Below are 13,117 nucleotides of genomic sequence, written 5' to 3' on the forward strand. Positions count from 1 at the left end.
AGAAGGCAAAGAAAAAACAAAAGCACTTTGGTGGGATAATGGATACCGTTCTAGGTATCAAACCAGCCACAAGGCCCATAGCATGCATCAAGTTGGCCAGCTCTCATGTCTTGAAAAGGATTTTCTCTCAAACAGGAATGGCTTCTTTGTTCTGACTGTGTCCATCTTGACTGTTTTTTGTTTTCTGTTTTTGTTTTGCTAATTATGTTGGATTCTCTCTCCTGGATATGTATCTGGAATAACAATAACCTACTATGAGACAGCTGAAAATCACCAGTCAATTAAGACACAACTTAGGGAATGTCATACAGCCTTCCACAAATTGCTGTCCTCCAAATATACTGGGCACAATTCCCACAATTCCTCAGCCAGCATGAAATTTGGCCATGCTAAAGAATTACGGGAATCAGTGGTATCAAATTACAAAAAATTGCTCTACTGAGGCCTGCAAAACAGCAGTATATTAGTGAATATGAATGGAATGAAATACATTCAGGCCAAATTCCTAAATTCAACTTGTACCGTGGCAGGTAGTTGACAAATGGGACCCACGGGGTGCTGAAAGTTAGTATCCTCAGACAGACCCACATAATGCATACTCTGGCCTTTCTCCCTCTCCATTTGTTTCTCAGGGTTGCTGTTCATTTATACACCAGAGTTTCCCACCCACAAGTAAAGCAATATCTCTATGTGTTGGATAGTTAAAGAAATGCTGTCATTTTTTTTCTGAGCACAGTAATGCTGATCACAAAATCTACTTTTAACAAACTGGGAACTGGATGATATCAAAAGAAAAGAATATGTCTTTTATTCTTTTTTAATCTCTCAAGAGAACTGGAAATTCAACTATAGTTTTAAGTACAAACGCTTGAAAAAGACCACACAGACAGGTCAGGAACAGAATATAATTTGTTTGTTTTCCTGAAATCTCTTTGTTCCACCCCGCACTCCCCCCAATTAATGGTGCTATCAGGCATTCTGGGAATAAAGCAGCCCAACTGCACAATGAAAATCTCACTTATAACCACCCTAAATGTAGAATATTTTACCCAGTGTCTAACTGCTTCAGAGTTAAATTGAACAAGAGTTCTCTATCCTCATGAAACTGATAGCAATATTCCCAAGTTTTAGAATATATGCAAAGGGAAATTTGCATTTTCTTCCACATAGTTCCCTTCTCCGATCTCCAGATTACCGTCTGTGATCTGTCTCAAATGAAGGCCATAAATATGAGAATTCTTACACATCTAACAACAATGCACCAGAATCCACTTGCAAAGCCTTTTCTGGATTAGATAATGTACTGCTTCAAGAATGTTATGGTAAAGGTACATGCCTGAATGGTCCTCTCTAGGAGTAAAAAAACATGTCACCAAAAAACCTAGAAGGAACTTTTTCTAACTTGTTTATTCACCATATGCAAGACGTTTGACTTTTGTTTCTGATATGCAAACAAATCCTTTCATTTTCTGAGTGTCTGGGACAATGTTACTTGTCCATTTTGCTGAATATATGAATATTCTGGACAGCCCTCAATATGATAAAGTTCTTGCTTAGCCCTGTAGGAATGAGAAAAAAAATTGGACTAGAAAAGAATTCCCTTTGTTCTCATGCTGTGTGGGCTTGTGATGTGTATAATTGTAGTTTCACATCAACTCAGGTTCTTATTTGGGTACAAATAGGAGAAACAAAACTGATCTGGAACTGGGGGGAGGTTGTGTGTATTTTGAGGGAGAAATATGTCAAGCATATGGGATGGGGTTAATGGAGGGTCAGGAGGCATCATTACTGAAGTATACTGGGAGAAAAGATGTTGAAGAGAGAAGATGGACACTGTTGTAGTTTTGTGCCAATAAACAACATTGGATGAGAGCTTCAAAGCAGCTTTGTACTCTTTTTATTCCATGTAGGGTTTCAGAGAATTTGAGGATGAGGTTGTATACTAGCCACTTCCATTATTATAAATATCATTTGGAAAGTTATTCAAATTATTATTCTATAAAACATTTTGTAATTAAAATCTAGAAAAAAGAAAAGCTTCAATCAGATTATCTTTTTCAATAAAAAATGTTTTTAAAGCATACATTGTTGGCATGGAAAGGCAAGTCTAAATGGGGCTGATATAAAGTTTTTTTTTTGAAATTTTGAAATTACACTGATACCTAGACATGTGTAAGATTTGTGAATCCATATGAATGGATATGGAATTTGACTACATATCACTACGCTTGATTTTTTAAAAGCCTCATCCTTAAAATAAGGAGAGTTTATTTATTCATAGGGTAATTTGAATCAAGAAATCTTTTACTGTGATTAACATTTAAGTATATAAAAACCTGAAATAAATATTTAGAATTGGCCTTCTTAAACTAGAGCTCTGTATTGCTACTAAGGAATTTTGAGGTACTCCAATGTATTTTGGAGACACCAATACTGAAAATCAGTAATTAGGAAAAGGGTGGGGAACACTGTGCAAATATCACACAGCGTTGAACAGGGCTATTTTAACATATTCTGTCCTCTGCTTCCACAAGCAACTTAAATAGCATAATCTGGATGTAACAGTGAGGTTCAAACGTTGTCTCTGGTTCTACTTTTCCAGAATGTGCGATCACTAAGTGATTCAATTATTTAGCGAGTTACCATGTGACTGGACCTCATTTCTATTGCAGTTCTTAAGTGAATCACTGTGGTTGTGAAGCAAATCATGCAGTCATTTAAGGGAATCCAGTTTACCCCATCGACTTTGCTTGTTGGGACCTGGGAGGAAAGGTCACAAACGCCATCACATGACTGCAGGATGCTGTAACTGTGGTAAATGCCAGGTGCCCAAATTGTGATCACAAGATTGCGGGGCGGTGCAACAGTCATAACTCTGAGGAGATATCATAGGTCCCTTCTTTGTGATTCCAAACCATTGTGATTCCAAACCATTGTTAAATGAAATGGTTGTAAATTGAGAATTTACACTGCTAGATTACAGCACAGAGATACAAAATACAGAAACGTCTTGCTTCTCAATGCCATCTAGTTTAAGTCATCCAGATACTTGCAGCTCAGTATTCATGGTTTCTTAGCTGCTGCTACTACTAACAGAAACCATGCTTCTAAATTCAGTGTCGTGTGCAATGTCCAATAGAAATCTTGTCCATATGTATTAACAAAACCCTTTTAAAACGGCTATTTTTTTAAAAAAATTGCCATCACACTTCCCTTTAGAGTTATCTTAATGCAGACCAAAATAAAAAGATCGCCCGCCGTCATGTTTGGAGCTGCCGCTTCCGCGTTTCGAGCTGCCGCCGTGTTTGGAGCTCCAAATGGCGGCGGCACTCCAAACACGGAAGCGGCAGCTCCAAATGGCGGCGGAATGGGCAGAAGGGAAAGCAACAGCGGCAGGTGCCAAAGGTCTTGGGTCTGCAGCAAAGGTGTTTGGTGGGAGTAGGGAGCTTTCCGCGCTTCGCCATGATCGCCCATTAGGAGCGGCTGGTGGCGAGGAATTGCTGCCCGTGGGGCGCTCCTAACGGCAAGTCCCCCCGCCCTCCCCCCTTATTTTGCATGTTTTAAAATAGGCCTAAATTTGGGGGGAGGGGCTTAATTTGATTTTATGCCAAAAAAACATGCTGGGCCTTCCTATTGGTGGAGGGCGTATTGTTGGAGAAACACGGTAAAAGATTCTTCATACCATCCCTGGACTGTCTCTGCACCTCCCATAGGAAGGTGCACCTCAATTTAGGAAAGCTTGTATTAAAACCATGTTTCTGGCCATATTTGTTGCCATTATATTTATTTATTTGATTTGTCAATCGCTTACAAAATAATAGGTATAAGTATAAACATGAGTAAGAATACAGGAAATAGGTACAAATAAATGGGGACAATAGGACAGGGACGGTAGGCACGATGGTGCACTTATGCACGCCCCTTACAGACCTCTTAGGAATGTATTTTATGTATTGCATTTAACAAACTCTAAAACCGTTGAGGAGCTTATTTCTAAGTACATATATAAAATGACGACTAATTTAATTTTCTCTCTCTCTTATACAAGAAAAGCAACCTGTTTAGTTCGCTCTCGACGGTTTTTTTGTTCACATGCTTCGGAGACACGGCCGGCACAAAGTGGGACTGCGATTCTCGGTATACCCAGAAAGCACGGCCTTTGAATAAGTATTCTGGGAATTGTAGTTTCAACTGTTGGGATTAACATCGAGTTCAAGAAAACGAATATAAAGCACCGGAACACACTTTCTCGAGTTGGACGGTTTAGGACTCGGGACTGTCGGAAGCGCGCAGTAGCCAATCAGATCGAAGAATTTCGGGACACCAAAAAAGCCGCAAGAACTTTTGCCTCAACCTATCAATTTTTACACCCGGGAGAGTCCCCCAGCCAATCAGAAAGACTCTGCCCGTTTCCGCCAATTACAAATGAGATTTGCATTTGTTGACGAATTAAGGAACGGTAATTATATTCTTTAGCCCTATCGGAACGAAGCCTGCAGCTAAGAGTGCTTTAAAAGCTTCCGCCTCCTTCACTCGGTCAACGGTGGAGCAGGGAGGAGGACTAAAAAGGCAGGGTAACAAGCTAACTGACAGTAACGCTGACTACTCAGGGAAGGACTTCCGCCACTACCGGTCCATGAGTGTTTAAATCACGTGCCGCTCAACCATTAAGAAAGGGATGGTTGCTAAGGTCTGCCCAGAGACCGCCTCAGCTGTTGCTAAGGGGCGTGGAAACGGAAGTGGAGTTCGCCGGGGTCAGAGGCCGGCTGTGTTGATGTTGACACTAGGCCGGGCCCATAGATGGGCCATAGAAGACGCCGCTGTCAGGAGACCGCGAGAGGCCCGGAAGCTTTAGGTGCCAGCGGGAAAAGGTCCTTTCAGCGAAACTGGCCTGCTCGGGACGGCCGCTTCCCTCTCGGGCGCCTCCTGGGGATTTGAATGCTTCGCTTCCTTCCGCCTCCCTGCTGAGCCGAGCCAAGGCGCCGTGGGACGGCCATACGTTGTGCTTGAGCCTGTCATCCGGGCACTTCCCTCCACCTTCCCTCTCCCTTCTGACTCCTCGCCCCCGACGTCGCCCTTGCCTCCCTCCGTCCGTCCCCCGCCAAGCCTCACCCCCTCCCCGAGCCCTCCTCATCCGGGTAACCTGCCCGTGGCTTAGCCCTCCTCATCCGGCCACCCGGCGGCGGTCGGCCCCCGGTGCGCGGCGGTCTTCGTCCGGCCGCCGCCGCCGCCGCTGCTGCCGCCGCCTCGACACGCGGGTCCTTCCGCGAGGCTCCTGCCCAGGGGTCTCGTCCCTCGGTGCTCCTCCTCCTCCTCCCTGCCCCTTCCTGTCCCCTTCCCTCCCGTCCGCGCTTTGGCCATGACGATCCTGCCCAAGAAGAAGGCCTGCCCGGCTGCCGGAGACGGAGATAGGGACCAGCCCGGCTCGAGAGGGGAGGCCCCGGCGGCCCAGGGGGCCCGGCGGCGTAGGCGGCCCTGATTCCCGGGGCTGCTCCGGCGCCGATTCCCACCCGCGCGGCGTCGGCGTCGGAGGAGGCGTCGGACCCGGGGATCCGCATTCCGGGCGCGGCGGAGCCCGTCCCCGAGCTTCGCCTCCTCCCCCACCGCCGCGCTGGGGGCTGCCCCCCGCTGGGTCCCCTCCGCCGCCCAATCCCGGTGTTGGAGCCGGGGGCGACGGGCCCGGCCTCGGCCTACTCGACCCCGGAGCGGCCGAAGCGCGGGGCGGAGTAGGCGGCGGCTGCTGCTCCGGGCCCGGCCACAGCAAGCGGCGGCGGCAGGGGGGGCCCGGCGGCGGGCTTGGGCTCGGCGGGGCGGCGGGGCCTGGGGGAGGGGGAGGCAACAGTCCCGAGCAAGATGACGTCGGCGCCGGTTACAACAGCGAAGATGAGTACGAGACGGCGGCAGCCCGCATCGAGAGCATGGACCCGGCCACCGTAGAGCAGGTACCCCTCTAGCGAAAGGGCCCGAAAATCGAGAAGGGAGGCCTCTGGACGGGCAGGGAAGAACGGAGGGCATCGGGCTGGAAGCCACCTTTGGTGTGAGAGCCGAGGGAAGGCATCGGCTCAAGTCTGGATTAGAAGACAGGGATGGTTGACTTAGCGCTCCCCCCCATAAATGGTTAGACATGGTCAACCGAGATGTGGCTAAAAAGTACGTGGCTGGCCTACCAAATTGATGCCCCTGTGGTATTCCCGATGAGTTTAACCCTTGATGCACAGGTTTCCTGACCATCTGCAACTGCCGCCTAACGTGTATGACCTGGATGCTATGCCTCTTTTTTCTCTTGAAAAAAAGTTGCACCATCTTTAATTTTTAGTTTGCTTGTCCGTGGCAATGAGGTGTGCAAATTCGTGTGTCTGAAATAATTTGCTGAATTGTCTGGATTGCATCACAAAGAAATAATCCTTTCCCTATCTGGATATAGGTCTTTGCCATTTTTATTTAGGAAAGGAGTTGGATCAAAAGGGGATTGGGGGAGGGGGTGTATTGTAGTAAGGTGTTAGTATGCGATAATCCTGAAAGGAAGAACAGTAATTGAGGATGTGGATGAGAAAGTGAACCTCTTCTGCTAAATCTGCTTAGCTGATAGTGACCATGACTTTGGCAATCATGGAATATGAAGCTATACTAATGTATGGGGATACTGATGTTTGGGTTCAAACATGTGAAGAAGTGGGGAAGCTGTCCACTGGAGTTCTATGTCCTGTTTGGGAATAAAACAACCTTAAATCAAAGAAAACTTTCTTCCCCAGATTCCAGTTTGGTTTTTGATAGCAGCAATAATGATATTGTGTCTCTTGTTCCTGTTTTTATATCATTTAAAAAACATTTCACTCCCCCCCCACACACAAATTGGTTAAGCTAGTTGATTGATGGTTAACTTTTATTTCTTATGTAATCACAACTAGGATATCATATCTGGTGATGTGTACGAGAGATGGATTATACCTGGTGAGGGTTAAAAAAAAAAGGTGGGCATGAAATTTTAACATTAGTGGTGGGCAAAAAGGGAACAAGAGTTCCATTGTAATCAGGAAAAAAAGGCAGGTTTGTTTTAGGTTGAGAAAGTATAGCTGTAGAAGTCAGTGAAAATTGTGATTTTTTTTCCTGCAGTTTTGGAAGAGTTGCAAATATAGGTCTCCATGCTTGATTATTACTGATTAATCTGTGATGACAGTTATGTATTTGGCAACTGCCTAACAATGTGGAAGATATCTATACAAGAAAGAGTTTGCCTATTGTGAATTGGAGAGACTGAGGAAAAGTTTGATGGAAGAAATACTAACCGTTGCGGTTACAGGTCCAACAAGCTATTCAGAAATTAGATTCCAGCATTTATATGCCTGTACAGTATGTATGGCTATATAACATTGATTAGGTTTTCACTTATGTCTAATTATGAAACCCAGAACATTTGTTTTTAAATAAGCTGTTCTTCAGGGCTGGGCAATGTGAACTTTTTAAAGTGGAAATATTTAATTGAATTTAAAATGTAATGTATGGTTAGTAAGCTTTGAAACCCTTCCATTTTAAGAATAAACAGATTTCTTTTTGATCCATTAATTGCCCCCATGATGTTCTCAATAGTGCTATTGCTAAGCATATGCCAGACTTCCCAGATAAACCAGACGCATGATCGGTTGAGCTAATTCTGCTTTATTGTGAGGTACATTAACAGAATCTTGCAAGTCTGAAAGTACAAATCTCCTGCTGTCTCCTTTACAGTCTGAGAAGAGGTTAGGGAGGGTCCTTTTTGAGCCTATTTCTCTACTCGTTATGCTCTCTCTTACCTGATCATTTCCTAGGCAGCATCTCCCCATTCACTCTCCACTTAAGGTGTTTCTTACATAACATTTCAGCATGCTTAAGTTTTAACTTTCTTTATAGTATGTCATTTCTTGAGAGTATGTCAGTATGTTTTACCACGCTTTATTACCAGAGAGCCTTCTTAGCTCAGTTGCTGTAAGATAGGTCTTATGGAACATGCGGAAGAAGTTCTGGTATTTGTGATTCAAATCCCTGGCTTGAGGTAAACTAGAAGACTGTCGAAATTGTGAAATACAAGTGAGTTCTCTTTATCCCAACATACCAGTGGAAAGCTAATTTGAGTTAGGCACTACCAGACTAGCTCTAAAGCAAAATTATTCATGTTTTTAGCTTAAAAATACTGTACTTTCCTTGCCTTTAAATCTGCTGTAGGATCATTTCATATTGTATTGGATTATAGGCATCTTTTTAGTAAAATTAAGCCATTTGAAGTTATTTCAGCTAAAGAGATACGTGATGTTAACGTGGCAAAAAAAGTAGCTGGAATATTCTATACTACCACCCTAGCCTTCTTTTAGAATTGATGCGAAATCTGGATGACAAATAGTTGAAACAGAACACTTGACTTGGAATTTAACTTAAGGTTCTGGCAGATGTAGCAATTTAAATACATTAAAAAGCCAGATTCCCTCTGCCATCGAAAAAGAAGGCAAAGCAGCTGTTTTAAACTGTAGCACTGTGAATTTGAGTCCAGCATTTGAGGGAAAACCTATTAAATGCAACAATTAGATGACAAAGCAAGTTGCTTTGGAAAATCACCAAGCTTTGTGAACTGAAAAAGCCCATTAAATGTTTATACTGATGTATCTAAAAGTTTGGGGCAAGTTAATTTGTCTTTCATCACAAACCGTCAAATCAAAAAGTTCTTAATTCACTTAAAAGGGTTTTGAGTAGCAGTGCAATTCACTTAAGTTCTGGGACAGGCTAGCTTGATACCCTGTTTGTAAGTGTGTGGTACTAATGTGCCAGATCCTAATTGGTGTACTATATTCTGTTAAGGTGCGCATGATTGGACTGTCAACAATAATTATGAGGAGTAATACAGTCAGGAGCATGTGAGCAATGTATTTTAGGGTTAGACCAGGCTGTTTGTCCTTTCTTCTAAAGAAAGGGGAGAGGATATATTTTGGTAAAATTCATATTAGTCTTGCTTCTTCCATTGACTGGCTCTTCCTCTTTTGATAAAAATAGCATGCTTGTGAGTATGAGGTGGTTTCAGAGGCCTAGAAAGTTGTAACATCATACCTGTTCCACTGAGGTAGAACATTGACATTTGGCAATTATATTATTTAATAAATAGACTGCAGTTTTGGAAAAAAAATCAGTCTGGAAACTTCCCTTGGGATAAGAGATCCAAGTTGTAAGCCAGCTACAATGTTACCCTATTTTAAGGTAAGACCAGAAATTATGGTAATAAAGCAACAGTTATTATAGAGATCATTAAAGAAGATCTACACAATACACAAAGTTATTTCAGACCATGCAAGGCAGCTCATCATAATCTCTCTGAAATGTTCTAGGTATAGCAGGTAGTTTTTGGGAAGATATAAAAAGAATAAACTTATGTATAGATTATAACTGTGTTATCACTGTCATCTTCAATCTGTGACTGTCAAGAGTATTTTTTAGGTATTGGGACTCAAGATACTTATATCTGAGGAGGCAGTTATTTACTCTGAAGTGTCCTACTGTTGTATCTACCTAAGCATCCACATTTCTTGGATTGTAACTTCACTTAATAAGTTGGTCAAGGATTGTGCGAGTTACATAAGAATACAGTTAGAGGGGCCCACATGGAGTAAAGCGAATGTAGTTTTTACTTTTTGTTTTATTTCAACCTGGGTCTTGGAATCAGTATTGATTCTGGTGACTACCTGGAAAGCCTCTGCAGTTTTCTTGGCAAAGATTTCAGAAATAGTCTACCATTGCCTCATTCCTAGGGCTAAAAAGAGTGACAGGCCAACTGGTTTTGTGCCTATGGCAGGACTAGAACTAATGGTCTGGTATCTACCCTGATGTTTAACCACTGCACCAAAGTGGGTGTCTCTAGGTCCCAAAATCCATACTGCAAAATGTGCTACTACAAGTAGTTCACTGGGCTCCTCGACTAAATGAAGTTGGATTCCATATGTGCATGGTTTTTTGTGCATTAAGATTTGCACAGAAAAGGAGTTTGAACTACAGTATTTAGATACAGGTAATCCTCAACATAAAACCACAGTTGGGACAGGAATTTCCATTGTAAGTCATTGTGATTGTAAATCCTTGTGATCATATGATCAGATCTGATTTACCAAAATCATAAGTCACTTCACTGTGATTATAAGTGTGAATCTAGCTGAATGAATAGTGTGCTTCGCTAAAAACTGGCAAAAAAATTGTTACAAATCATGCTCATTACAACCAGTTGTAAATGTGAGCTGATTGTGAAGTGCCCAGATTGCGATCATATGACTGTGGGGGTAAGGTGAGGGTTGTAAATTCGAATTTAGATCATAAATGATTTTTTTCAGAGGCTGTTAATTTGAACTGCCATTAAGCAAATGGTCATAAGCCTCAGACTACCTGTGAAGCTATGTGATAGTGCATCATAATTACAGATAAATTAAGCCTTGAGCAAGAGTTGCATCCTATTCTAAGAACATTTGGCATGTGACATGCCATTGAAACATTCATATCAGTAATGTTACTAAGATTTCTCATGATTATGATATATAATTTGGAACAATGGTGCCTTTCAAAATAGTTTATCACCGGTTTGGTGGGCGTGGCTTGGGGGGTGCGCTTTGCGCACATGCGCCAAACACGCACTTTGCGCAGGCAAGAGGCTTTTCGACTCAACCTCCTGCAATTCTGCACTCTCCCTGTCGCTTCAGCAGCTGACGCGCGGTAATCTGCTGTGGCGCGCAAAGCAACTGTGCTTCAAAAGCAGGGAATAAAGGTCAGTATTGGAGCCCAGGCAGGTGGGAGGGCCCAACAGCAGCTCCTCCGAGAAAACCATTTCGGTCTCTGCTGATCTTCGGCGCTACCGATATGCCAGAACCGGGCCGAACTGGTAGAATACCACCACTGATTTGGAATAGATGAAAACTGTGCCTTGCCCCTTCCCAGTTAAGGATATAAGGAAAGGAAGATGTTCATTTTCATATTTTGTAAAGCGGTTAGACAAATTATACTGTCTGTGCGATTTTTCAGCATGATTGTGATAGGGGTATTACTCATTTCTTATGAATGATTGAAGGTCACTTGTATATAACCAGATCTATGTAACCAGATTGGCTGTAGTCCTGATCTCAACTGGTTTCCTTTGTGCTACCATCCATGTACTTACCCACTCTAATTTCATATCTCAATATATTTATACATTTATTTCTTAACCTCAGTTTGGAAGTGAATTGGTAGATGAAGGACAATGAAGGTGGAAAAATGATAAATGATTTTTAACAATTGAAGTGATACCCGTATGATTTTTTTACTGAATACAAAGAATATGAACAAGAATGTTACCGTTGCATAGTTGAGAGGTTGAGAATAACTGTTTCCTCATCCTATAAGTTCATGTTGAATTGGGATGGAGAATAGAAGTGCACCATGTGTGATGAAACTTGAAATAAAGAAATACTGCAAAGTCAGGAACTATATAAAATAAGGCCTTCTTTCTCTTGCTGCATGTTCACTTCAAAACACCAAAGATTTATCCTTTTTTTACATATCCCAAAGAGGAGGTATATAACCTTATATATTTTGGCATTATCTGCTAGTTGTATATAAAAAGGAATTTCCTGCAAGTTAAGTGGACAGCAAGGTGAAGGATAATGGAATTTTTTTGTGTGTGCTTAGCGCAGAAATATAGCAAGTTGTTATGTGAGAAACAGAATATTCCAGTCTTTTCTACTGATCTGTAGGGAATAGTAAGTCAGCAGAAGGGTAAATTTTGTGGAGTAGCAAGTCTGGATGTGTTGTTGATGTTTCTTGAAGTTTCTATAGCCTGGGTCATCCTTCTAACTCCCTAGCTCTTCTACCTATTGCTGAGAAGTCTGGGAATTAGAGTCATCATATACCAATACGTGATATACTCAAGCTGCAGCACGTACCCATTTCTTACAATAATTACACTGCATTTTCTTATTATATTCATCTTCTCTGCATTTTAATGTGCCAGATTGCCTAGAAAAGTTTCTAATGAACTAATCAACCTAAGTGTCATAGTGTTCCTGCCTTATCCAGTGAAAAGTATAAGTTCTTTTAAAGCCTATTAAGTCTAAATAGTCACATTGTGTTGTTACCTGGTAATACAGGTGGTCCTCAAGTTACGACCACAAAAATTGAGCCCAAAATTTATGTTGCTAAGTGAAAAATTCGTTAAGTGAGTTTTGCCCCATTTGACTACTTTTCTTACAACATTTGTTCAGGGAATCACTTCAGTTGTTAAATTGGTAATACTGTTGTTAAGTGAATCTGGCTACCCCATTGACTTTGCTTGACAGAAGGTCCCAAAAGGACATGACCCCGGGACACTACAACGGTCGTAAATATGAACCAGTCGTCAAACCTCCGAATGCAAATCACATGACCATAGGGTGCTGCAATGGTCATAAGAGTGAAAGTGGTCATAAGTCAGTGCCAGCTTAACTTTGAACAGTCACTGAATGAACTGTGGTAAGTGGATGGCTACCTGCAGTAGAATTCATTAGAGATCTTCATGCATATAAGCCTAAGGAATTTTCACAGGATAATAAAAACTTATTGGTTCCCCCCCCCCCATTTCCCCTCTTTTTCCATTTTTTCCCTTCAGTGATAAAGACTGCTAAATTGGCAGGAGAGCCATAAAATCACAAACATCTGGAAAACACTAGTTGGAGAAGCCAGATCTGTATTCTCTTTGCTAAGTATTAATTGATGGTGAGCATGCCAGTTTGAAAAGTAGCCAAAGAAGGAAGTTTTACATCAAAACATAGCACTTGAAGCATCCACAGTAGTTGTTTTCCTGTCTGGGGGTATATTCCTATTTGTTCATTGTTGGTCTTTGTCTCCAAGGAAAACAGTTGGAGCAAGCCTAAACTTCTAGTAATAAAACAACTATGAATTTGAAATTTTTTGTTTTCAATCTAGCTTCAGGTATGAAGCTTTTAAGAAACCATCAAGATGTTGTTTTGAAGCATCAGTGCTCCTTTTTAATACAGGATTCATTAATTAGTGGTTTGCTTTATGCTCTTTTTGTAATCTTGTAGCAAAAAACATTCTGTTGGACTGAGAATTGCATTTGTGGTTTTCAGAAAATTGTTGCATG

General features: G+C 42.1%; 1 protein-coding gene across 4 annotated transcripts in view; it reads left to right on the forward strand.

The window, feature by feature from the left end:
- Positions 1-4,733: 4,733 nt before the first annotated feature.
- The window catches only part of OTUD5 (OTU deubiquitinase 5), a 63,916-nt gene continuing 55,532 nt past the window's right edge, over positions 4,734-13,117 (forward strand). The window contains exon 1 of one of the 4 annotated variants that reach the window (XM_087956748.1): positions 4,734-5,942. In XM_087956748.1, the coding sequence (XP_087812874.1) occupies positions 5,919-5,942 (24 nt within the window). In that variant the 5' untranslated portion in view covers positions 4,734-5,918. The remainder of the gene's footprint in view (positions 5,943-13,117) is intronic. The other 3 variants (XM_026676317.2, XM_087956747.1, XM_026676318.2) reach the window with 3 other exon arrangements.

This window comes from Notechis scutatus, chromosome 2, assembly GCF_049901735.1.
Source record: "Notechis scutatus isolate UNSWTSFEM ecotype Mainland chromosome 2, rNotScu1.2, whole genome shotgun sequence".
NCBI lineage: Eukaryota > Metazoa > Chordata > Lepidosauria > Squamata > Elapidae > Notechis > Notechis scutatus.